Raw genomic sequence first — 24,881 nt, forward strand, 5'->3', positions numbered from 1 at the left:
CATACATGTATTCAGTTTGTCTTTTTTACTGCAGACATTGCCATCCCCAGAGTCACTCCACTAGCTTGAATGCGGTCTGTACAGTTACACAAAGAAAAAGGTTTATTCAAACAACTGAGAAACATCTATACATTAGATACAACACATCCTAAAACATGCACAATACTACAATCATCAAAAACATACACACACATGCACTAACAGCCGTGTCTTTACAGTGTAGCTGCAGAGCTGGGGGTCACAGGCCTGATGATGAGGGTGAGCTCCATAGGTACAGGAGGGGGAACATATCGCTCCTCCCTCAGGAGCCGCAGCAGTAAATCCTCAGTGTCCCGGGGCCAACGGTAAACACGTGTGTTCTGGAGCCAGCATGGGACGTGCTTCTGCAAATATATATATATATATAAACGGAGAACAGAGGAAGAAAAAGGTGGGAAAAATTTGAATACACATGCTAAAAAAATGCTTTGTTATTTAATTAAAGTTCTTTCTGACCTGGGATGCATTGAGGAAGAGAACTGGTATGAATCTGAAATTCAAGCTGCCTTGCTGGATGAATTCATTCTGCATCTGGCAAAGTTATATTAAAAAATTTGAGCACATATTAAAAGTTATTTTCAGTGATGTCTCATTTAAACAAAAAATGGCAAACAGGCTCTCACCATGGTGTGAATGTATCTAGTGTGCAGACCATGTCTGTCCACTGTAGAGCCTTCAATGTCTGCCTTGTACTTTTCACTGATGGCGATGATAATCAGGGTTGAAGGCTGTTAAAAAAAAAGTACATTTAAGACACATTCACACACAATGCCTGAAAAGACGACTTCAATACAAAAGTTTAAAGCTAAAAACAGACATAAAAGAGAGAATCTGGAACTTTTATTCAACTATTAAAGCCACATTTAGTCAGAGTCTGTCTTTAAAATCATAATTTTTTATCTAGTAACACTTCTGTACTTACACAGACTTTATGTGATAATATAGCAACAGCAATGCACAAGTCTGTGTTTTAACAGCCTTATTAACTTACATCTTTCAGGTGACTGTCCTCCCACTTGTTGATATCCATGCGTCTGATGGGGTTGTCAAATAAGTCAATCTGTGAATTTAAAGTTCAGGGCTGTAAGTGAAATGTCAAATGAGTTTTTTTTCTTTTTTTTTTCTAATTATCTGACTTCGGTTAAAGAGCAAGTCACTTACAGCTGTTCGAAATCCTTGCTTTGTGAGGAAGTCCACGAAGGGGATTATCTCTGAAGAAGCATCCGAGGAATAAGTTATAAAAACATTTCCTGAGAAGAGAGGAGATCATAAATCAAAATAAATCCCCAAATTTCTCATTGTACATCAGTAAATCACACTAAATTTCCAGAAAAATTATAATTTTAGTTGTAACACTGAGTTTTTGTTGAGGCTGTACTGAAATGTGTTCTCTGTGGTGGGTTTAAGTTTGCACTGAATGTCACTGAAAACTGTTTCTTGTATTTTGTCCTTGTACCGATTTACGGTACAAGACACAAATGACAATTTATGTAATCCTGTCTCTTTAATGCCCCCCCTCCTGGAAATCCAAGTCTGCTCTGATTGGCAGGCGCTTACAGACCTGAGCAGGCCACGCCCATCATGTTTATGCAACTGTGCTTGTGTTTTTATAACCAGGGCACTGGCTGAGGGCCATGACTGTGACGTTATACCTTTATGTAACTTTTGATAGCTTGTTCGAAGGCATAGTTTAAATTCTATGTGGACTGAGCTTATTTAATATAACACCTCGACCTACTTTACGATCAACATACATGTAAGTCTCACTAACAATAGTTAATTTTTTTTAAATAAACAAAAAAATTAACTAAATAAACTTTTCTTCTTTAAAAAACATTGATCTTTTAGGTTTAGAAATAAAAAAAAATACCATTATAAAGACCTAAATTTTGAAATGCTCATAGTGAACTGTGAACCTGATTTCTTCTTTATTTGGGTGCTTGAAAATTAAATGGTTGTAATTGAAAATATTCAATTATTAAGTTTATATTATTTAGTTTAGTTTATTTATTTTAGGAGGATTATTGCAAAAAATGTGGGTGTATCGGACAAGATATTGATATCTGAATTTCTCACAGCCTAATATCAGCATCAGCTCCATAACTTAGCGTCTTGTCGTGACTGTATCATAATAAGCCTAATTGCCAACAGAAACTACATCCTGCATAATTACCTGTTCTGCTAACACGACTTACTTTGCTTACATATGAAGCAAGTTGCCAAAATAAGACATGAGCACCTCCTTTTAAATGAGAGGACTCACGGCACACATCAGGCAGACTGATGGTTCTTCTCTTCTCATGAGGATGCGAGACGGACGCCTCTGCTCCCGCCGAGGTCAGGTTCATCACGCTGACCTGTGACATGCCCTCCACAGGGGGGGCGTAGAACTGAGGCACATTCACCGAGACGCTTCCCTGAGCCAGGCTGTCATTCATGAAGTTTTCATGATGTCGAAGCCTGAAGCAGCGAGAAAGAAAAATAAACAAAGGGTTGTGTTTAATCATGCTGACATGTGATGGCTCCATCTAATATGCAAAGTACATACTGCCGCAGCACCTGGCGCACTGCTTTTTTAACATAAACATTAACAGTGTGGCTTGGGGGAACTTTGTGTAAAGCTGCGTCAGGTTATTTGCTCTTTATACCTGTTTTGGGGGTTCTCCCAGGGTCTTCTGTCCTGGCAGGGTGCAGAGTGATGACATGGAGGGGGTGGGGGGTATCTATTGACTGGATTGAAGTTGTACTGCCCTTCTCCTGCAGAGCGATAACACCTTGCATCCATAGTATGATGAAGGTCTGTGGATATAGATATAGAACATTTCTTTGTGACAGAATAACAAAGCAGAAAATGTCTAAAAAAGCCAAAGGATAGAGAACAGGAGGTTGCCAGCTCAAATACATATGGGTTTAATTGGTCAACTAAATCAAAAATCAGGTTTTTTGCATAATAATAAAAATAAAACTGCTGCTAATGACAGCGGTGTAAAGCAACTAAGCATTCACTCAAGTACTGTAAAGTTTTAGCTACATGTGCTTTGCTTGAGTGTGCCCATTTTCTGTGACGCAGAAAGAATTCACATTTTACAGGCAAAATATTTGACACAAACTGATCAAAATATAATAAGGTAAAAGGTTAAAATACCCAACAGCAGTGAAGGAATGTAATTAAGTACTAGAGTATACTTATACTTCTACTCCACTACATTTTTGAGACAAATATTGTGCTTTTGATTGCATGATTGCATGACGCATCAAAGTAGCACTTTTTTTGTAATCAGATTTTTAAAAAACACTGATCGTCAAAGTAATTGATAATCAGAAAAGTTCTGATTATCCTGGGTCCAATAATCAGCCTTGACAATTATCAGTCGACTCATACTTTACAGTATATACATACATGGAAATGAACACATCATTTACTTTTAATCGTACTTTTAAAATGTAAGTACACTAGGCTTTATTTTTTATCATTAATTATACACAATAGAAATGTCCTTACCAAAGTTGTGCATGTACTGATGAGGAGGTAGAAAAGGATTGTAGTGCCACAACTCATCATCAGATCTTAACGGCAACGGAGGCTCAAGATCCTCCTCATCACTCTCAAGCTGAACCCGAGAATTGTTTTCATCCTCACCCCTGAATATACAAAAATATTTATGTGTATAACCCTTTCAACAGAAAAGATAACTCTAGCATGGGTATAATGATGCTGAAAGGACCATTAAATTTCAATTTCCATTCACATCCACATTCCAGAAATACAGAAAAAGAAAAATAACTCCAAATGTTTATTACCCATTGATCTGACGAACAAAAAATAAAATGTTCAACATGATCATTGAATTAAAGGTTTCAATTTTTCATTTTTTTTAATAAAAATTGAACTGGTGAGTGTTACGTGTAGCCTGGTTCTAGGTTAAGTTACCGTTCAAAAAGGGATTGACAAAAGCATACACTGTCCTATTATTTTTCCCAGGGATTTTCACATTTAAAGATAAGTCATTAAGTGGATATTACAGATACAGCTTTGACTCTATCTTGATTGATTTCCTATTTTAGTTCCTCACCTAGTTGTTCCTCTGTTTGCTGGCCTTGCTGCTCCACACTGGCTCGGTCCACAGTTCCAATAACAGCACTGACCTCTGGTGTCAGGCTCACTGGTTCCTGCGGGACAAAGGCCTTCTGGAGGTTGATGGCGAAGGTTAATCCAGGCAGGAGTCGCTCCTCTACCTTGTGGCTGTCTGAGCTGCATCAGCTCTTGTGCAGGCAGACCAATCTCTGTGTTCACTTGTCTGATTTTGCACGGGCTTTTGTTGCAGAAATAATCTGCATCCAAGCAACAGCTTGGCATGAATGCATCATGATGTGGATTTGCATGAAATATTTGGTTTCCTTTAACTGCCGGGCTAAACGGTTGAGGGGAATTTTCTGATCTGGTAGTGGTGGGTTTCAGTTCTGGTACTTTTTCAGATTGCTCCATCTTAACCAGGAGACTTCGGTAGAAGGCTGCAGTCCTGCAAAGAACAGACAGAAGCAGAAAACATGTTGTATTTGCAAGTTGGCAAAATGGTTACAATACAGTTGAACTAAGACATTTCTAATGTGCATATCGCAAGACAACATATTCTTACATAAAATGTCTTAGCAGAAAGAAGGGGACTCGGACTGTAAAGAAAGAGTAACAATAACCTACCTGTTCTCTGCGGGATTCTTCACACTCCTGTGGGTGCAGAGGCTTGTGTGTGTTTCAGCCTGTTATATGCAAATTCTTCTCTGCTTCAGTTGCGCCCAATCAGAGACAAGAATGTAGTGTCTGTGCTGCACAGCCAGCTCGGCCTGAAGAGTTTAGCTGGAGAGGATAACCTTTAAAAGTGGAGTCTTACTCTTGGAGTTTACTCTTCAAAAGGCTTCTGGTTAAATGATTTACAAAGCAATATTATCCAGTGAAAGAATGAAACAGGAGCAGTATTTCAGCACAGATGTACTCTCAAAAGGTCAACAAGTGGCCACATTCAAACAAAACTCACAAAAAAGTTAAATATTTTGGATGGTAAAAACCTCAATTCATGATGCTAAAAATTTACAATAAACCCAAATGAAACGGGTTAAATTAAAGTCCTGTTTCCAGTTGACTGCTCTCCAATTGCCGGGCAGACCTACTATGTGATTTGCATATATTCTGAGTTCAGAGGTGTTGTCTTTATGTCATGTTCAGCCTCAGGGAAAACCACAAAGAAACACTCACTCACCCACAGCCATTTCAAGGTGTGTCTATTCAAACATAAATGATTGATGAACCCAGACTGCTGGAAAACGCGAAACCTGTGGTCTTAACAGTCACAGAGGCCGTCAAATCAGATGTTACCGACAAGTGTGAGGCGTTAATTATTTTGTAGTGGTGATCCACAGAAGAATGATGGCAAGATTGTTTATTTCAAAACCAGTTGTGTACAATTAACAGACAGACAATAAATAATGCAGAGACCAAAAACATTTTTCTGTACATCTACAGAATTAGGGTCAAACAAAGTGGTTCAAAAACTAGTTTTGGCTCACTTTTCCACCCATGAAAAGGAAACAGAAATACACAGAAATGGCGTCCTTGAATGCACCTTCTCACCCGTCAGGGAGAAGTTTGAGAAAATGTCATCGCGTGCTGCAGATTTCCCTGGAGAGAAAAATCACATACTGTAATTATGTCATACTGACGACACATGAGACTGGCCGGGCGAAACAATACAATGGAATAAACATGTCTGGTCTCGTAACAAACAACATGTTATTTCCAGGTACACATTATGGAGGGACAAACACAGGTACGCATCCTTCATTTCCTGTCATGATGTGAGCGGCAGTTTGTTTGTCTGCTTGGCTGCTGAAGCGAAAAAGACGAGAATTTCTTACACAGCCCGCTGCCGTACAATAATGCAACACACATTTTAAAATATCGCCAGTATAATAAGCAGTCAGCCGAACAATGGTTGCAGTTGCAGGAACTAAAAGTCGCTTTAAGCTGATCTATAAATCATTGGCTGAAGCTGAAATGCGATGAATGCACTTAATATTAGTGCAGATGGCATACACGTTTGGCTGGAAGAGTCCATGATGCACTTAGTTAGTGTGTAGAAAGCATGAAGGCATTCCCTTACGTTATAAGAATATTACTAAACATGAAAAGGCAAGAACAGGTGTTATAGTACATCTAAGTTCCTTGAGAAGAGGAGAGCAGTATTGTTATATTAACCTCGTAAAAAAGGTCAGTGGACTTCCACTTCGGTCCACGATGTCTAACTATTACCATTCCTACAATTATTATGTCACGATTTGTTACCAACTGTGAGCTTCACACGGTTTTCCTACAAGCCGTTAATCTGAATTAACTTTGACGTTGGATTAAAAAAAAATCCACACATTTCCAAAATATCAAAAGTAATATAAAATGAAACAAAAAGGAGATAAGTAAACAAGCAATTTATATTTACATTACATACAAGTTACACAACATAACTCATCTCGTTCATCCATGGCAGTCATTTTTTAACTCCTCAGTCATCTCAGTGCCCTCCTCCAAAACATCCTTTGATTTGATAGTCAGTATGCTGTCAGGGCTCCCAGTTTTGTGTGAAGCCTGGAAGTCAAAGAAGTCAGTCGATGAGCTTTTAAGGATCGTCACAGCCACAGGATGAGAGAGAGAGAGAGAACAGGTGGAGTCTGGCTACCCCTGGTGGAGAGCCGGTGAAATGACATGAGATGAAGGCAGCGGTGCTCAGAGGTTATCTCCCGGCTGGTACTGAGGCTCAGTGGCAGTGAAGTAGTCCTCCAAAAAGGCCTGCAGGTACTCGAAGGTGGGCCTCTCCTCGGGGTCTTTCTTCCAGCACTGCACCATCAGCTCGTGCAGGGACGTGGGGCAGTCCTGCGGGCACGGCATCCGGTAGCCTCGCTCCACCTGCTCCAGCACCTCGCGGTTGTTCATGCCTGGAGAGAGGGACACGGAGAAATGAAGGCAAATGTGGCTGAAAAATCAGCCTGCAGACAGTCTAAGAAAAGCATGATACAGAACTGAATACTTTGGGGTTTTGGACTGTTGGGTTGACAAAACAAGACATCACTTTGTGCAGTGGGACATTATTGGAGGTATTTTTCACTATTTTTTTTATTTTTTATTGGCAAAAACAAAAAATAATACACAGATGAATTAATAATGAAAACAGTTTTAGTTGCAGCCCTAATAGAGCACAATGATTATCTCAAAATTCGCTTTTCATGAACTCATATATTGCCCATCATAGCTCCACCAAACTGCCACCCAGAGTATTAATCAGCCTGAGTAACTGACACCAGTGTGGGCTTGCAGGTCTTTTTTCACAGGTTTTAATAGTACAATAGTATATGAAGAAAAACTGCTCATAAAAAGCAATAAGAGCATTATTATATTCCACGCCTGCTATTTTTCTTCTAATAATTGAATTTGTTTGAATGCCTAAAACACAGGAAAACATTTCACATGTTCACACAGTCATCTGCGAACACTCCTCTGCATAATGCACGTCGTAATGTACATTATGCAACGCGCTGCTCTTTTTTTAGCATACAGAACCATGGCGAGTGTCTCTGCGGACTCAAATGCTCTCACGCACTCTGCCTTAATCAAACGCATGCAATCAGCTGGAATTGAGACGCGGTTACATAATCCACAGAGCTGAACACACTCACCTGGATAGGGCACTCTGCCCTTGGTCACCAGCTCTGTCAGCAGGATGCCGAACGACCACACGTCCGACTTGATGGTGAATTTCCCGTAGAGAGCAGCCTCAGGAGCGGTCCACTTTATTGGAAACTTTGCCCCTGAAAGAAATTCAGATGTGTGATTTTTAATGTTCAAAAACCTTCTCAAACATTTTTGTGAATTCACTGCAGGAGCAGCAGGGGTATGTAGGTCAGTCTCTTCTGTAAGGATTTTTTTCCCCCTTCGTCATGTTTCATTAGTACAGAGACATGAGGACATGATAACATCCCACCAGGGAAAATAAAAGGGAACAATTCCATTATCTCTCTGCTTGTCTTAGTTCACACTTGGCCCAAGTTGAACAAGTAAACGTTTAAATCACTAACAAATGATTGAACATGTTGACAGGGTGACTAACGGAGTCTGGGAGTCCCCCCCGATGTAGTTTACGTCTGCCAACACAGTCAGAGGAGAACAATGTTTTTGTTAAGTTTATTCCTCATCCTTCTTACAAGGTACACAATTAAAATGACAGAGTTTGTGTTCAACACGTGTTGTATCTTAACTTCTGCACTGTGCCCTTGCATAAATGTGATATTTGTTGTTTTTGCGCCATGCTGTGGCCACATGTGCGTCGGTTTTCCACATGTGTCACCGAGACAAATTCCTGCTCATTTACTGTAGTTATTCTGAAAAGTCTGTGTGTGTGTGGTTGTAAATTGTGTCCTGGTATTGACTAAATGGAACAAGACATTTACCAGTCCGAAAACTTTTTCCTCTGACATGAAGTTTTCAGAGGACGCTGTGGTTTGGAACTGAGAGAATACTACAAAAACACTGTGAAATAGTGCAACCATGGATCTATTCAAAACTATCACTGAATCGCTTTTATACTGAAGAAAACCTAAAATTGTGCTGATTCACAGGATAGTTCTGCAACATAAAGAGTCTTTTCTTCTTTTTCCAAGCTGATTTGTGGATGTTTATTCAAAATGGAAATCAGAGGTAATGATATCATTGGGAAGTGTAAGTCAAACTGAATATAAACAACATGTGTTAGTCTTTATTTGCAGCTTTGATCGAGTTAAGACTCTGAGAAGGATTAGGATTTTGGTGCAAATTGCGACAACAGGGTGCTATGGGTTTTTAGGTAGTGTGCTACTACCTCTGGTCTGAACTGTATGGATGCTGCCAACCATGAGAGACATATTCCTCCATGCATGCGTGTGTGTGTAAATAAAAGTGATACCTACACTTACAAAGGATGGGCCATCAAGTTTAACACATTGTTTGGCTTTCGGAAGTTGTGTTCAAGCTTGCGATGCTACAAGATGCTTCCTGTTTACATAGTTGATTGCTGTTGACCGGACCAGGCTACAGCACTACAGATGTTTCCTAGCAACTAAATTATACATTACTTAGGTCTTTACAAGCTGAAACATTCTCTGAATGGCAATGGTACACCCTCATTTAGAAAACCACTCATTTAAAGCAAAAAGTAGTATGAACTTCATGAAAAGCTGGTGTAGCCCAAACCTGCAGGCCTACCTTGTCTTGCTGTGTATTCGTTGTCCTCGATGAGCCTGGCCAGACCGAAGTCAGCGATCTTACACACCAGACTTTCTCCGACGAGGATGTTGGCAGAGCGCAGGTCTCTGTGGATGTAGTTCATCCTCTCGATATATGCCATGCCTGCCGCCACCTGGGAAATGGAGTAATTTTTTCCAGTGAACATCATATCACTGAACAGTTTCAAGGGGATTCAATTTGAACTAATAAAGATTTTTACATAGATAACAGCCTGTTTATAATCCTTAAAAGTGGGGCTGCCAAAGAGAGAAGGATCTCTCATGAGAAACCCCATGGATTTGCCATATTTGCAAAATAAACTCAAGTGTCAGATATGATTGCTTATCGGCCGACAGGAAGAGATAAATCACAGTTTCAAATTAACATTCAAGCTGTTGAAGATTGAGTGCTCCAATCTTAAAGCTAAATCACTGACTTTAAATACTCTGTTGTCCATTTGTTTAGTGGCCAAGTCCATACATACAAGAAAAACTTGTCAGCAAAACATTGTAAGCAGCCGTTTTTGTCTCTCTTTTCAAAAATACTCCAACAACTGTGTCGTTTCCAGACGTAAACACTGAAAATTGAGTTTTCTGAATATCTTCACCTTGGAAAGAGTTTTCCAAAAGGTCCATTTTCAGTGACCTAAAATGCTGTTTATGTGTGTACCGTAAGCCAAAACGCAGAAAACAAGCTTTGTTTTGAGAAATACCCGTGTATGCATGGACATGGCCTTAATATAAGACAATCGCAGACCTGTTTTGTCTCATGAAACTGTAAACTGTAGCATAACATCGAGATGAAATGGCTTTAAATTTCCAACACAGATTAAATTAATAGATTGGTAACAGCTGAAGATCATTAAAGTGAATCAAGCTGTTGGAAATAAAATCTATAAAAAGAGTTCAAAGCATCAAGATTTCAGATTACTTTTCACTGTTTTAGCTTGTACCTGAGCTGCCATGTCCACTAGATTTGGCAGTTTGAGGCCTCGTCCTTCTCCATCTTTAAGGAAGTCAAGCAAACTCCCTAAAGAAAGACAAAATTGTTAGGATCTGTTGGATGTTGGATCAAAACTGAAGCAAAACATCAAGTCTGGGATTCCTGCCACATATTTTTATTTGTTAAGTTATTGCTGTGGTAACTGAGGGTCTCTGTGACAGAGCACCATGCAGTAAAGTAGGACACATACTGTACTGTCCGTGCAGATGTATTAATTATGCAGACACTGAGTAGGTGTGTGCACAAATGCATGTATGTAATATTCATAGTGTCTTTTTTTACTCGGCCAGTTTGAAACAGCACCTACCCTTGTTCATGTACTCAGTGACGATATAGATGGGTTCTTCGGACACCACGGCGTACAGCTGCACCAGCTTGTCGTGTCGGAGCTTCTTCATGATCTGAGCTTCCTCCAAGAAGGACTCGGGCGACATGGTGCCGGGCTTCAGAGTCTTGACCGCCACCTTGGTGGTGCCGTTCCACGTGCCTGACAACAAAAACAAAAAAAGAGGTTGTTTAAGGGTATTTCTCCAGAGGTTGGTGAGTGGAAGTTCAGGAGGATTTCATTTTGAAAGGGAGATATTCACCTATCGCAGTGCAACATTGTTAAAATCATAAAAATACAGGCATTAATAATATAGAGAAATAGCTGCAGACAGCATATTATCCCAGTTATTTTTTTAATTTAACATCTCCCTTCACATCTTTTTCAAGCTTTCAAGAGTTGAATTAAGCTTTGGGCTAGACCCAGTTGAAAACTTTTACTATAAAAGAATCTATTATAGGATTTGACTTTATGTCTGCGGTACAAACACATTCAGATGTTGGTAAATTAGATACACATGGAGCATTTCATTTCCCAATGTGGGACAAATTATGTTTTATTGAACTGAACTGAACCAAAACAGCATCTGCCTGAATGAGCTTTGATAAGCCATGTCAGAGAAACTTAATGAAATATAGAGAACACCACATAGACCATGGTTTACGAGGTCAAAAGGTCCGTTCAGATCCCGAATTCAATCAAAATGCATGGGAAGTTCAGTGGAAATGGACACTGAGATCATGCAGAGTCGTATCCAGCGTCCCAATTTCCAAATGAAATCACTGACAAACACTCCTCTCTGTGCGTAACATTATCTGGGTGTTGGTGTTGAATGGTCCAACGCATACAGCATGTTTTTCGAAACACTGCTCACAGCTGTCCAACTCTTCTTTTGTGCCAAAAAGATACGCACCCATCCAGACCTCTCCGAACTGGCCGTTGCCGAGACGCTTGATGAGCTGCAGCGACTCCCGCGGGATCTCCCACACGTCTTTGGTTTTGACGGACAGGTCAGTCAGACGGGGCATGCCTTTGTGGCACGGCACAATCAGTCGGCAGCACAGCCCCGCAGCCCTGGCTGGATCAAGCGTGCAGTTTGAATTTTAAAAGATGTTAAAGAAGCCACATGACACTGTAATTTTATGAAGGAGAAAGCAGATCTATCATGTCAGGAGGTTTTTTATTCATCCCCTTATAACTGTAGAAGAGTCTCACCAGAGTAGTGCTGTACTAGCTGCTGTAGTGTCTCAAATTGGGCCCTGGTGGTGATGTAGTAGCCTCCACTGTCCAGCTTGCGGATCTTATAGTGTTTGACATGATCTCCCTTGACGTCATCCCAGTCCTGGATGGAGAGAGAGTATGCCCCTGGAACAGACAGAATGAGCAGAATCTCTGGTAAGACTTTAGCCACAGTGAATTAACGATTAATCATTTAGTTGTCAGCTTTTAAATAAATTGCCTACAATATTTGATTTTAGCTTCTTATAATGAATATATTCTGGTTTCTTTACTCCTCTGTGACAGTAAATATCTTAAAGTTATGAACAAAGAAAAAAGATATACAAGGATGTGTTGGGCTTTGGGAAACACTGACTGACATGTTTAATAACAGTTTCTGTTATTTTATAGACCACAAACTAATCAATAAATCAAAGAAATGGTCAAAACATGAATCGACAAGGAATATAATCGTTAGTCGCAGCCCTAAGTAAGACATCACCATGATATTACAGAGCACTGAGAGTGCATGACAGTTTTTTTTACGAGCTTATATAAAGCACATTGTGCAAACGATTTGGGGCAATGAATCTGGAGCAACTACATTGTTAATGACGTGATTTTAAACTGAATTTTAAGTTGTAATGTTCCAAGTTTGTCTATAAATAAACAGCTTCTACCGCCACATGGCACATTTAAGTAAAGTCTTGCTAAATATTTTATTCACAAACACTTGTATTTTTACTAAACTTTAAAAGCAGTCAGCACGTCAGCTCGGTCTGAGTACCTTTGGTTGTTTCACTCTCACGGATGAGGAAAGTGCCTCTGGCGTTGCCGTTGGAGAGCAGTTGCCTCTCTGCGTCCTTTCGGCCTAATTTACCGAAATACCAGCTGCAGGGAGAAAAACAGAAGGAATTAAGTATGGAGTGCAACATTTGGTTTAAGCATTTTTCAAACATTTAATGCTTTACGTTCCAGTATACAACATTTAACAAAATACAGTGAGATGAGCTCTGAAATATTTATGACACTCTCTCTGCTGATGAGGCTTGCCATGCCCCAAAGACTGTGTGAGAGTGTGTGCTCATATAAAAAAAGTTTCACTCACTCCTCAGCTTGGATCGAGTCCACCGGAGCGACGTAATTGCTGGGAATGTAACCAGTTCCACCTGTAGTGAGAGAGCGAGCCTCCCACCAGTCTCCCTCGCTGGAGAGAGAAGGACAGAGAGAGATGGAGGATGGAGGCAGGTTGGAATAAACCGAGAGATCAACATTTATGCAGACAAATAAACACTCAGTCGTGGGTGATCAGATTTATTGGCTGTGTTGTCTCTGAGAACTGAGCGGAGGTACAAAAACATTTAAAGCAGCGAGTTGTTTTCTAGTGCGTGGGTTCCTACTAAGAGTCATCTCTCTAAAGTCCAACTGAAATCACTTTTAGTCATCTGAATAATGTCACCATGTTTTTTTAAATGCGTCATTAATATTTTTTTATTATTGAAACACAGAAAAAAGTCCATGGAAAGGGATGCGCAACATATATGGAGCAAATAAATTACTAGCCAGATAATGGGGAATTTGAATTATTGTCTTTTGGCAGATAATGATATGACAGCTGCTAAGTAGAGCTGATAATGAGAAGTCAAATTCCTTTCTTTAACCTAACAAGCACTCATCTACAATAGGTGGTGGTATGCACCTTTAAAATGTGTAATTTGTAAGAAATGGCAATAATGTGATTGTAGCTCCACAACTATAGAAGGCAGCATAACCGCTAGCCACTGCTCACTATACTGGACTCGCCACTCTTTGCTTTAACCATGGTCGGCTGTAGTCGCTAGCTGCCGTTAGCAAATAGCTCAGTTAGCATGTTGAACTAAGTGGCTCTATCAGCTATTATATTTTTCGTTTTAGTACGGAAAATAGGTGTAAAACATGTCCTTTCTTTTCATTTTGTGAGTTTATTTTGTTTACTTATTAGACTAAGTAGCATACATCTCCCAGCTGTAACTATCAGACTATCACCTCGTGTGGTACAGAGTGGTATTATGGGACAGAATGGGCTGGGGCTATTAAATCATCTGTGCTCACTACATCTCAGCCTGTTTTGGTTATCTTATTGATATTGGCCAAGAGCAGCAGGTAATTATGGTTATCAGTAAGGGCTTTAAAAAAAAATCCATATCGTGCATGCCTACTCCTTTTTGTCTCAGCCTGCTGGAAGGGCGCATCGGTGTCTCTGTTTGATTGACAGCAGCTGGCAGGCTACCAGAGAAACAAAAGGAGAAAGTAGACAAACTTGCACCGTAGCCTAAATGTCATGTGCAGACAGTGTGCTGAAGACTGAGGACGACACCAGCACCTACCCAGACCGATGTATGTGTATGTATTGTGTAAAAGCAAAACAACTCTGTCACTATTTTTATATCACAATTATAACAAGACACATTTTATTTCTTTGATGCAAAAATCAAAAAAGCTCAATAAAATATGGCCCATCTGTCAGACTATACAAGTAACATAACCCGCATAACCCAGATCAGGTTTATAACAGAGACTCGATCCTTCTGTCTGCGCCTGTGAAACATTTCCAAATGCAGCATTCAGACGAAAAGCAGAGACCGAAAACACGACCGCCACCCTGAATGCTGTCATGCAGATGTTTTCACACTTACGTGCTGTTGAGGATCTGGAACCTCTCCCCCTTCCTGAAGCTGAGGTCATCCTCGGTCCTGGCTTCGTAGTCATAAAGAGCCACAAACAGAGTCACCCCTGCAGGAAAACAAAGAGTGGCATGTGGTGGTTAGAGTTTGAAGTATATTGTTAGGATTTTCATTGTGGTTTTATGTTATTGTTGTTGTTGTTGTTCAGCTGTCCACCACATGGGCTGCCGGTTATGAAATAGCATTAAGAATTTACTGCTGGCTTCTATTTCCACTGCTACTTCACTTTCTCACAATTTATGGCATTAATATTGTCCATATTTGTACTTTTAACACAAAAACACATATTAGTCACTAACAGATTCACTCCACCAGATGCCATCTAATCTTCATCTTTACAAACATCTCATATAGGAAACTCCTCTTCTCATTTGGTCAAAATGATCATTGCTAACTTAAAAGGTCCAATGTGTAGGATTTAGGAGGATCTATTGGCAGAAATGAGAGCCTTTAATGTCTACAGAGGGAGCGGGATGAATCGATCGAATCGGGATGAATCATCACAATCTCTCAGAGCCAACAGTGACGTCTTTAAATTGCTTCTTTTATCCCAAAACCCAAAGACTCTTCACTTACTATCGTAAATGACAAAAAAAAGCAGCATATCCTTACATTTAACGAGCTCCAACCAGATGTTACAATAAATCGATGACCAAAATAGCCGGCCATTGGCACCAAAGATTAAAAAATTTCAATTATTTAGTATGCAAACAATTAAGACTCTTTGTTTTGCATACAAAACCAAATCGGACTTTAAGCCTCATCAGAGAGAGCATCCTCTAGGAATGTTGAGGCCAATCAAATTTATCTGATGAGATTCAGAGCGGCCCTGGAGTCCCTGTATCTCTTAATAAGCCTCAAACTGTAAAACGATTTCATTTTCTGATTTGATCCGAGTCGTCCCTGGACGGTCGGAGCTACAATGCTGCACTAAAGCTCCCGCACAATTCCTTTCCGATACGGTGACCTCCAAAACACACCTTACAAATGACCAGAGCTGCTCACTGTCTCGGAGGCAAACATGTGGATGTCCTCACAGGGAGGTCAGATGAGGTTTTTGACTGTTGTGTGTTTTTTTTTTGAAGGTTGCTTAGTGCTGCTCTCCTGGAGTAATATCTTATTCATACACGCTGCTGGTGCTGACTCCACAGAGTGTTTATCTGTGCTTGCGGAGAAAAAAGGCCCTGAATGGTTGACATCAAAGCAAGAAGATGCGCTTAACTTATGCATCCCACATCGTATGTATGTTTAAAATCTGAAGAGATTGACTGCAAAGCCCGTTCCTCCACCACAGAGGCACTTTTGCACTGTTCAGCACAACGTCTGATCTTTATAGTCCTCAGATGTGCCTCACAGAGGAGCGGTGATAATTAAGGTCACTCCTTTTTCCATTAACTTTCAGCCAGTGGACATTCATCTTCTGCGGGGACACGCATTTATCACAGCGCCACAATATCAGCACACATAAAGAGAGGAATTAATACAGGAGGAAAAGACTTTAAAGGAGTTCATTCTGAAGCGAAAACTAGCCTCTGTTTACCGGTCACTCAACATATTAAGCTGACATCAGCCTTTTTTATTGAATGTTGGACGAGAGCCAGACAGTGAGTGGTCCTCACAGAAGTTTACAGCTTTACAACCTAGACGGACATTTTATTTCTCTTTTAATTGCTGTTTGTAATATGACCCCGTTTTAGTGACAGCAACGTATTTCAGACTCACAATGTCACCCTGTCTTAAAAGGAACATCTCGACATTTCGGGAAATACGCTTATTTGCTTTCTTGCAGAGAGTTAGATGAGAAGATCCATATCACGCTCATATCTTAACTATAAACACAGAGCTAGATGCTAAATGTTCAGGGTAACAACTACAGCCTCTAAAATCCTGGACCAGTTACTGCTTGCTAAACAGCTGCCCTGCATCTGAACAATCTTTCATGCATTCACAGACTTATTTAAAAAAAGCTCCCTCGACCTCACCTGTTCCGCCCCGAGACCGAAGCGTCCCAGACTGCGAGGACGTGTGGACTCCTCCGAACACGGTCACCCCCTGAGATGCGCCGGTGTGGAAGTTGTTGTAGTTGGGGATGGTGGTGACCCCGAAGCTGGGGTAGTGCTGCGGCGTGGGGTCGGACCCATAGCGGTACCCCGAGTTGTGTGAGAGGCTGGTCTCCCGGTCATCAGTGAGTTTCGCTGCTTCCTTATCCTTACATTGGACACAGCCCATTCTCTACTTTCTGTGGGTGGAGAGAAGAAGACACGGAGATGAAATTAGCACGTAGGTAAAATAATAGCTCAAAAGCCGTCTCCGTTGGGGAAATTATGATTCAATATTCCATTATTTCAGAGCTTCCTCTGAGACTCACACAGAGCCTTGTGAAAAATCTTTCAATTAGGCTGAAATTAAACACGATACTTTAAACTCCATTACTAATTACACAGAGGAACATAATGTGACAGAGCTGCAGTGTATGGCTAATGTTTTTGTGAGATACTTTGAGCTGAGAATATCCATCTCAACTTGGCATAAAGGAATTTAACAGCACTACTTATTATGGTTTACTTTCCCATCTTACTGCACGACCACACTTGTGAGAAGAATTTACACCCGCCCATTGCATTTACAAGTTGGCATGCACTTTATTTTTGTTTTCTTTACAAGGAGCCAGACACCCATCTATAGATGCATAGCAGCGAGTTAAAACGCACAGAGAGACCCTTAATGTAACCCTGAATGTACGCTTAACAGCTAACCACTCCCTGGTTCAGTCTCATGAGGGGGCCCGATGGAGCATTTGGCCTCACTAAAGCAGAGCTAAACCAGCGCTGCAATCTGCTTTGCCAATTAAAAAGAGCCTTTACCGTCTTTAAAGACCCAGTTAAACTAATGCACATTTCGGCTCACCGTGCCCCCACCCCCATCCCCACCCTTTAAGCCCTGGAAGCTCATGAAGCCGGCACAACAGGGCAAGCAGGAGACCGCTGACAGCACCGATGTCTTTCATCAGCTTTAGCGGCCAGCTGACTTCAGAGACGGCTAATTGGAAACACACTTGTTTACAGTCGCTGTGGCTGGAGAGAGGTGGTGCTAGGGGGCAAACGCCAGCGCTGCAACAGACGGGAGGGAGAGCGCACCACTCCTGACCTTAGCTGAAGATTCAGATCCACGTAGCAGCTTCTTATGAGAAATGTTTTTGCCGATGATATGGACAAAACATTTGGCCAGGATAGGTGTAAATAAGCCAGCAACATCACACATCTGAAGAGGATTTTGGAGGCAACAGTTTCAGCTCATTACATCTGATTTGATGAGTTTTTTGAGACAGAAATCACCAGTTCCAGCTCCACAAATGTGAGCACTTCCAGTTTTTAAAAGTCTTCTGTGACAGTAAACGAAATATTTTCCAGGTTTGAACTACTGCTCGGACAAAACACAACATTTCAAGATGTCACCACGTGTTCTGAGAGCTTGTGATGGGTATTTTTTTGCTACTAGGAAAATAGTTTACAGCCCCAAAATGAGCTGGAATCAGCGGCACGTCCTGAAGGACGCCGGAGCTTAATGGTTGCAAGGAAAGCTGCATAGTGTATGGCCAAATTCCTCCAGGGTCGTTTTACATTTACCAGCAAGAAACCCAAATGCCTACATGAGGGAAAAAAAAGTGCAAACAGATGTGTCACTTGCTGCAGACTGTCTCCTGCAACAGGGTAGACAGAAGGCAAAAATTATGCATCATTACTTAACTAAGGGAGTGCTCTGATGTACTCATGATGCTTGAGTTGTAAATTACATTCAAACGCACTATCAAAGTCCAAACATCCAAATATCCACAGGTGCATGGAAGTATAACACATATACGTAGAGAATGTACCTCCTGTGCACAGGATTTCCACTTTCTCCAGTGCTTTACTTGCTTCACACTGGTTAACTAACAGAGGAACAGGGCCACTGCAGATAGAAGATCACTGTGATTCATTACTGCCAATAAAAGCCCATTAAATACCTCGAATAAAACGAGCCCAGTGGAAGCATTTTTACAGTATAAGCCCAGACCAAAGCTCAGACCACAGGCTGAAATACAAAGAGGAGGAGGACGAATGCTGATTTTCTGATGATCCTTGAAAAAAACAAATAATCCTCCTTGACATTAATATCTACATCCTCTGTCTCCTGGTATTTACGGCGCCCCGTCTCTACTTTGTAGCAGGTAAGTAAAAAAAAAAATCCATCTTAAAACACATTTCCATTTAAGGGGAAACGCACAAGCCTCTCCTCAACTGCAGACGTGAGAAAAGTGAAGTCTGTTCACAATCTTTATTGAGAAGTCAAGAAAAATTAGCAAACAGCGAGTTCCATATATGATAGCCAACTATTCTGATAGTTGATTAATCTTGATTTTTCAAACATTTGTTGGATGCAGATTCTTAAATGTGAAGATTTTTGCTGCTTTTCTTGTCATTTAGGAAGGTAAATGAAGAGGCTTTGGGTTTTCGACTGGTGGTTGGAAAAAAGAAGTGATGTGAAAACATCATTTTGGGCTCTGAGAAACTGGGATGATTTGATATATACAGACTAAAATTATGACTCATTTGGTCATGGAAATAATCGGCTGATTAGTAGATGATGAAAATAATAATTAGTTGCAACCTCACCATTTACCTTCCCAGTTATAGGAAAACAAAACTGGAAGCATTAGTCTAAAACCAGTCCAGGCCAGCATCTTGCTTCTTGACAGCAGGGTTAGTAACATATTTAACTCTTCGACAGCTCTGGTGGGGACTTGCACGAGCGAGGAAATATAAACTGAAGTGACTGTGATGATAACACAGGTAAAGTCTGTTTTCTGCTGCATTTCCTCTTTAACTGCAGTGATTGAAATAGCACTGCATCCCCTCCTGGAGGGATCTGAGTAAATGAGGGGAGATCTCACGTCGCCGTGCTGCCTGTGGGGATTATGAAAATCTTCCTGCTCTTGAAGTTAAAAAGGCCAGGGACTACCACAGCTTTCACAAATCTGGAACCATTCTGCTGCACAGAAACTAGGCCATCCTGACTTGTTTATATACGTGTGTTCCCCTTTGTTTTTTTGGCATGTTAGTTGAGTAAACATTTGTGTATGAATCATGTCAAGGACCCAAGAAACATTTTTCTTTGAAGGAGGCAGACAGTAATCTAGATTTATCAAGTTCATGTCAGGCACATTCGACGGCAACAGGCTGATTTGTCACATTTCTCACAATAATACAACAGTTCCACCAGCATTCATCACATCCAAAGGAGGATCTCTCTGTTATTCAATTACACGCATGAATCGACACTATGGATCGCATCAAAATGTCGAGACAAAGCCCTGCTGCAGCGCTGTGATTTTAGGCGAGATACGCAGCCACATGCTAGGCCGCTCCACGCCTGACCTGCGGCACAACTTTCACCCCCCAAAAAAGCAGATGATGGCATCGCTGCCGCGGGGCTTGTTCCTTTCCGTGGCACTGCCTGGGTATCGCATGACCACCTCAGCCAGCAAGAACACTCATCGTCACGCTATTTTCAGACCCAAATGAACAGCTTGCCTCCGAGAGGACCACAGTGGCGTGATGTGGAAGGTCCAACAGGGACAGGATCGTAGCTACGTGGCGTGTCGTAACAGTTAATAGCGAGAGGCAGAAACAAGGAGAGAGAGGAAGGGCTTGACTTTCACATGAGACAGACGTTAATTCTCCTCATCTTGATTGGCTCAAGAGTCAGTATGAAATCTGACTCTGATGTCTGGCCAAATCTGTTGGATAGCATTTATCAATGAGATTCCTTCACAGCAGGAAGTGAAGAGAAATTAAGTAGCCAATATTATCTGAACGCAGAGTAACAGCATGATGGTTAGTTCTACTACATCAGTCACAGCTGCTGGGATCAACTGGAAATTAATTTCCCAAATGACGGCTTTTATTTTGATGCCGTACGGGCACAAGTGTTAATCATCTACAGTAACACAGAGAGCTGGGAGCCATAATGAGATACTCGGCCATTTATAGCAAAGCTGCTGGATCAATATACTAAATTAAAAAGGACAGACATGTCAGGGTCACGCAGCGTAACTGAGGGATTGATGGAGGAGACAGTCCGGCCTGACATACAGACAGATGTGCAGTCTGAACAAAATGAGACGAGACGACGAGCACTGGTGGAGATTCACTTTAGAGCTGGAATATTTATTTTGATCTGCAGACAATTAATTAACAAATTAACAATTCTGTTAACTGATTCAACGTTTAAGTGGCTTATCAACCAAAAGTACCAAACACCTTCTTGGATGTGATGATTTTATGCCTTTTTTGTGTGTTTTCAGGGTACACACACCTTTCTTTAACATCAAATTCAAGGACTTTTCAATGACTTCCCTGGCCAATTCCCTCAAGGTAAAAGGACCAAACAAGGTACTGTTTGAGACAAGGACGAAGGTTATTAGCTATTAAAACACCGCTATTTTTTATAATGAGAATCAGCAAGCTTTACAGAAGCTCCCAAAAGACAATTGTTTAAAAAATCAAAAGAACTTCAGTTTCTATTATTCATACTCTTTTCAATGACGCATGTCTATTTTCCAACCTTATCAAGGCTCTCAAATTCAAACACTTTCAAGGACCTCCAGAAAACCTCATTATGTCATTGTAAATCAAATATATAAGACATGTGAGGATACCATCCTGGACTCAAAATGACAGAAAAGATTTACTACTATTATCAAAATAGTTAAAAAATAATAGGTTAATGGTTTCAGCTCCAACGGGAACACACTGTTTAACTGGTAAAAAAGCTGATCTGATGTTACTTGTGCTTTGTGTTTTAAACCTTAAACTATGCTCAACTGGTCATTACATTATGAATTACTTCATTATTTAACCGTGACGAACTTACAAGTCTCATCAGAATACGATCATTTGCAATTCAACGCAGACGGGAACAACACAGCTCTGTTTAACTCGACTGTGTGGTCCCTTTTCACTCGGATCATTGACATGGCACAAAACAAGGTCAAACCTCCCACACCCCTCCTACAGAAGTCACGCTCCCACTGACCTTATTCAGCTCCAAAACTTTCTGCTCATTTAACCACAGACATTATCTGAAAGAGAATCATTTTCACTTGTGTGCCATTTCGAAACTCGCTGCTGTGTTTACTGGATTTGGTACAACTCAAGGCAATCTCCTCCTTATGGCTACCATTCTCTAAATAGTTACAATATTTGCTTGTGTCAGACAACCGAGTTCATTCAGCGAATCAACAACAAGACAATGGCCACATTTCACTCTGCCACAAGATTATCAGCACAATGAAATACACTGTTAAGGCTTTCAAAGCATTCTTCACGTTCTGAATGAACTAGTTACGAAACCCACAGCTGAGCTTCATACGCTGTGTACGTGTGGGTATAAGCCTCACTGTGTTTTGGTGTCACAATGTTCACAGTGGAGTACGTTGAGTCATGTTGTTAAATCATTGAGCCCATTGTAAAAGACCACTCAGTCAGCGAGACGTGTGCCTAGCAGATGAATATTTTCCAAATGGGAGAAAAGGGCAAATTAGAAAAACATTAACTCTTTCTCTTTTTTCTTTTTTCCACCAACAGGAGCAGATTCTGCCTGTCAGTCTGCACGGAGGGGTTTAAACGGCTCTTTCCAAATCTTGTGCCAGCGGAGGGCAATGTTCAATGTAAGAACCCACTGGAAATAATGATGTGGTGGGTCTGCAGGGACGGAGGCTGGAAGTTTTCTGGTAGGAGTGAAAGACACTGGGGTTGATAGAAAGTGCAAACAGAGAAGCAACATGAAGTATGAGTGACCGGGACTTTGGGATACCAGGATGGGTATTTTTCACTCCATCCTGACATATCATGGACCAATCTGCCTACTATGTACTCAGTTAATCAAATAAAGAAAACTGGGCTGAAACTAACAAATATTTTCAACTGTTTATCATCAATTAATCTGCAGATTACTTGCTTGAACAATCAACTTGTGCGTAAAACATCTGAAAAAAAAAAAAAAAATGCTCATTACAATGGTGTTCTGCCTGATCAGCAGTCCAAAACCAAAAGATATTGAGTTCAAACAATCACATCCGAGAAGCTGAATCCATCATTTTTATATATATTTGCTTCAAAAATGTGATGTGATTAACGATGAATCGATCATCAGAATTGTTGCAGTTCACTTTCCTGTTGATCTACTTAACTAATTATCGCAGCTCTAACAGAAAATAATCATTAGCTGCAGCCCTGGCTGTGTGTGTGACATGTATTGACTGACACACAAAAAAACACACAAACAACTACAAGATATGTTGTAAATGAACACATTTCGCTTTGATAAAGCGATCAGTTAACTCCTTTTTAAGCTAAATATTCCACCTTTTGTTGTGACATATTTCATTTGGACCTCAAGTCACATGTAGCAGCTTACGTGCCAATATGTCTGTTGAACAGTATGGTTAGAGAGGGCCTGAGGGGGAAGTGATCATGCTCCACGAACCAGAATATGTAACTCCTTTTCTCATTCACATCTGACACTGCATCACGCACTCCAGCTGTGTAGCCATTCATGGAATAATGACAGGCTGGATACACACACAGCTTCAGGGTGCTGAGTGCATATTTGCAGACCATCACACAACAACTACTGGCCAACTTACTGCACATGGATCAGACTGAGGCTACACACACACACACACACACACACACACACACACACACACACACACACACTTCACATACCATCCCCGGTGTTTGCCCACAAGATGGATGGCTGCACCTCCAGACACATCAGATAACCCGATTAGGACAGCTTTAACTGGATATTTAACAGCGTGGCAATGCAATTATCTCAAAGCATATGACAGTTATTTTTTCGGGTCGGTGGAGGGGAGAATCAATAGGAGGCTGTCTGCAGGCCATTGTGGCGTTTATCATATGCGTGCCCGGCCTCAGTGGTCAGCTCAGCTCTGCAGCGCATCCATCCCTGCTGCTGCAACACAAGGAGAGGAGCCCCCTCTCCACAATCAGAGCGCTGCAAAACATCACCCACCACCACCGCCAGCCTCTGTCTCCCTCTCCTGCCCCCTTCTGAGGGCAAAGTTGGCTTTTAAACACACGCAACGCAACATCTGCCGACTGACACGAGCGGATACAACGAGCCACAATGTGGTATTTATCTTCTCTGCTCTCTCTCTCTCTCTCTCTCTCTCCCGAAATGAATTCATCTCCACACAAGCGCAAAAATAGGGGACAAGGCGGGTGCACCGATTGGAATTCAACACGGGAGGAGGACTAAAAAAAAAGCGTGCTTACCGCAGAAAAAGCCAGATTAATCCATCGGAGTTTCCAGAGGGACTTTTCGGGGATATTTTTCTACTCTCTGTGAGTGTTTTTCCTTCGCATTGACGCGGAATAGCGGTGGGATACCCGTCCCTGCCGATCCAGGAGCTCCTGTCGCCGCCGTGCGTACAGATGATGACGATGGCGGCCAGTGTCAAGTTCACAGCAAACCACACATGCAGCTCCTGCTCGGTCCCGCCAAAATAAAGCTGTTGTTTTTCCCAATGAGACCGAGCAAGTCATTTCGAGGCGAAAGAGGAAAACGAATCTAATGTTTTTAACCTGTGTTTAAAATTAAAATCCCACTAATTCTGTCAAAGTAAGACTGCTTAGCACCCTCTATATGTGATTTCTAAATGACCAACTTCCGTGCTTTTATTTTGACCTGCAAACGCTGGTGTGCCTTCCGGTTCGTCTGTGTGCGTCTTGACGCAGCTGTGATTGCGTGCAGCTGATGCGGATCCACGCCGACCACGAGCTGTGATTGACACCGCTCCCCTCCAATAGCAGTTAACTAATTATAATAGGACACGCCCCCCCTCCTCGTCTGTGGAGAGACTGGAAAACAGGGCAAGGTTGGTAAATTATCTGTTTTCGTTAAAGGCGCTCAGAGCTCTCCTCACATTCTCAATTTTAAGTCTTAAAATATGAATAAGAAAGTCAGAGTCTCACACAGAGAAGGATTCATTAGGGTTAACAAGTAGAGCTTTATAAATCTTTTAGTCTGATTTCTGTTTCATCCCATTGTATGCAACAATTTCCCCTGGTTGAACAAATACTGTTGTGTTTTGTGAAATGTTGTATATCGAGAAAAGCATTTGTGCTTTGACCCTCAGGGCCACCGTAATGAAGCCCTAAAGATCAATAGGCATAAAGTGTTGTTGTGTTTTGTGAAATGTTGT

General features: G+C 41.2%; 2 protein-coding genes across 2 annotated transcripts; both read right to left on the bottom strand.

The window, feature by feature from the left end:
* Nucleotides 1–212: 212 nt before the first annotated feature.
* On the bottom strand, nucleotides 213–1,248 carry LOC141010288 (E3 ubiquitin ligase TRAF3IP2-like). The gene is made up of 5 exons (XM_073483161.1): nucleotides 1,201–1,248; nucleotides 1,031–1,099; nucleotides 663–767; nucleotides 496–570; nucleotides 213–383 (listed from the first exon to the last, which is right to left on the bottom strand). The coding sequence occupies exons 2-5, from the start codon at nucleotides 1,067–1,069 to the stop codon at nucleotides 213–215; spliced, it is 390 nt and encodes a 129-aa protein (XP_073339262.1). The 5' UTR covers nucleotides 1,070–1,099; nucleotides 1,201–1,248.
* Nucleotides 1,249–5,459: 4,211 nt separating this feature from the next.
* fyna (FYN proto-oncogene, Src family tyrosine kinase a) lies at nucleotides 5,460–24,056 on the bottom strand. The gene is made up of 12 exons (XM_073484318.1): nucleotides 23,953–24,056; nucleotides 16,591–16,847; nucleotides 14,561–14,657; nucleotides 12,994–13,092; nucleotides 12,673–12,776; nucleotides 11,883–12,032; nucleotides 11,581–11,745; nucleotides 10,650–10,829; nucleotides 10,293–10,369; nucleotides 9,320–9,473; nucleotides 7,759–7,890; nucleotides 5,460–7,020 (listed from the first exon to the last, which is right to left on the bottom strand). Exons 2-12 carry the CDS (start codon nucleotides 16,835–16,837, stop codon nucleotides 6,812–6,814), a joined length of 1,614 nt encoding a protein of 537 aa, XP_073340419.1. The 5' UTR covers nucleotides 16,838–16,847; nucleotides 23,953–24,056; the 3' UTR covers nucleotides 5,460–6,811.
* Nucleotides 24,057–24,881: the final 825 nt, after the last annotated feature.

Source organism: Pagrus major, chromosome 16 (assembly GCF_040436345.1).
Source record: "Pagrus major chromosome 16, Pma_NU_1.0".
NCBI lineage: Eukaryota > Metazoa > Chordata > Actinopteri > Spariformes > Sparidae > Pagrus > Pagrus major.

Coding starts and splice junctions, on each gene's coding strand:
- LOC141010288 (XM_073483161.1), bottom strand. CDS start 1,069: ATGGATATCAACAAGTGGGAGGACAGTCACCTGAAAGAT. Junction 571..662: donor CTAGATACATTCACACCATG/GTGAGAGCCTGT, acceptor TAACTTTGCCAG/ATGCAGAATGAATTCATCCA. Junction 384..495: donor TCTTCCTCAATGCATCCCAG/GTCAGAAAGAAC, acceptor ATATATTTGCAG/AAGCACGTCCCATGCTGGCT.
- fyna (XM_073484318.1), bottom strand. CDS start 16,837: ATGGGCTGTGTCCAATGTAAGGATAAGGAAGCAGCGAAACTCACTGAT. Junction 9,474..10,292: donor TAGTGGACATGGCAGCTCAG/GTACAAGCTAAA, acceptor TCCATTTCCCAG/GTGGCGGCAGGCATGGCATA. Junction 7,021..7,758: donor GGGCAGAGTGCCCTATCCAG/GTGAGTGTGTTC, acceptor CCCTCTCTCCAG/GCATGAACAACCGCGAGGTG.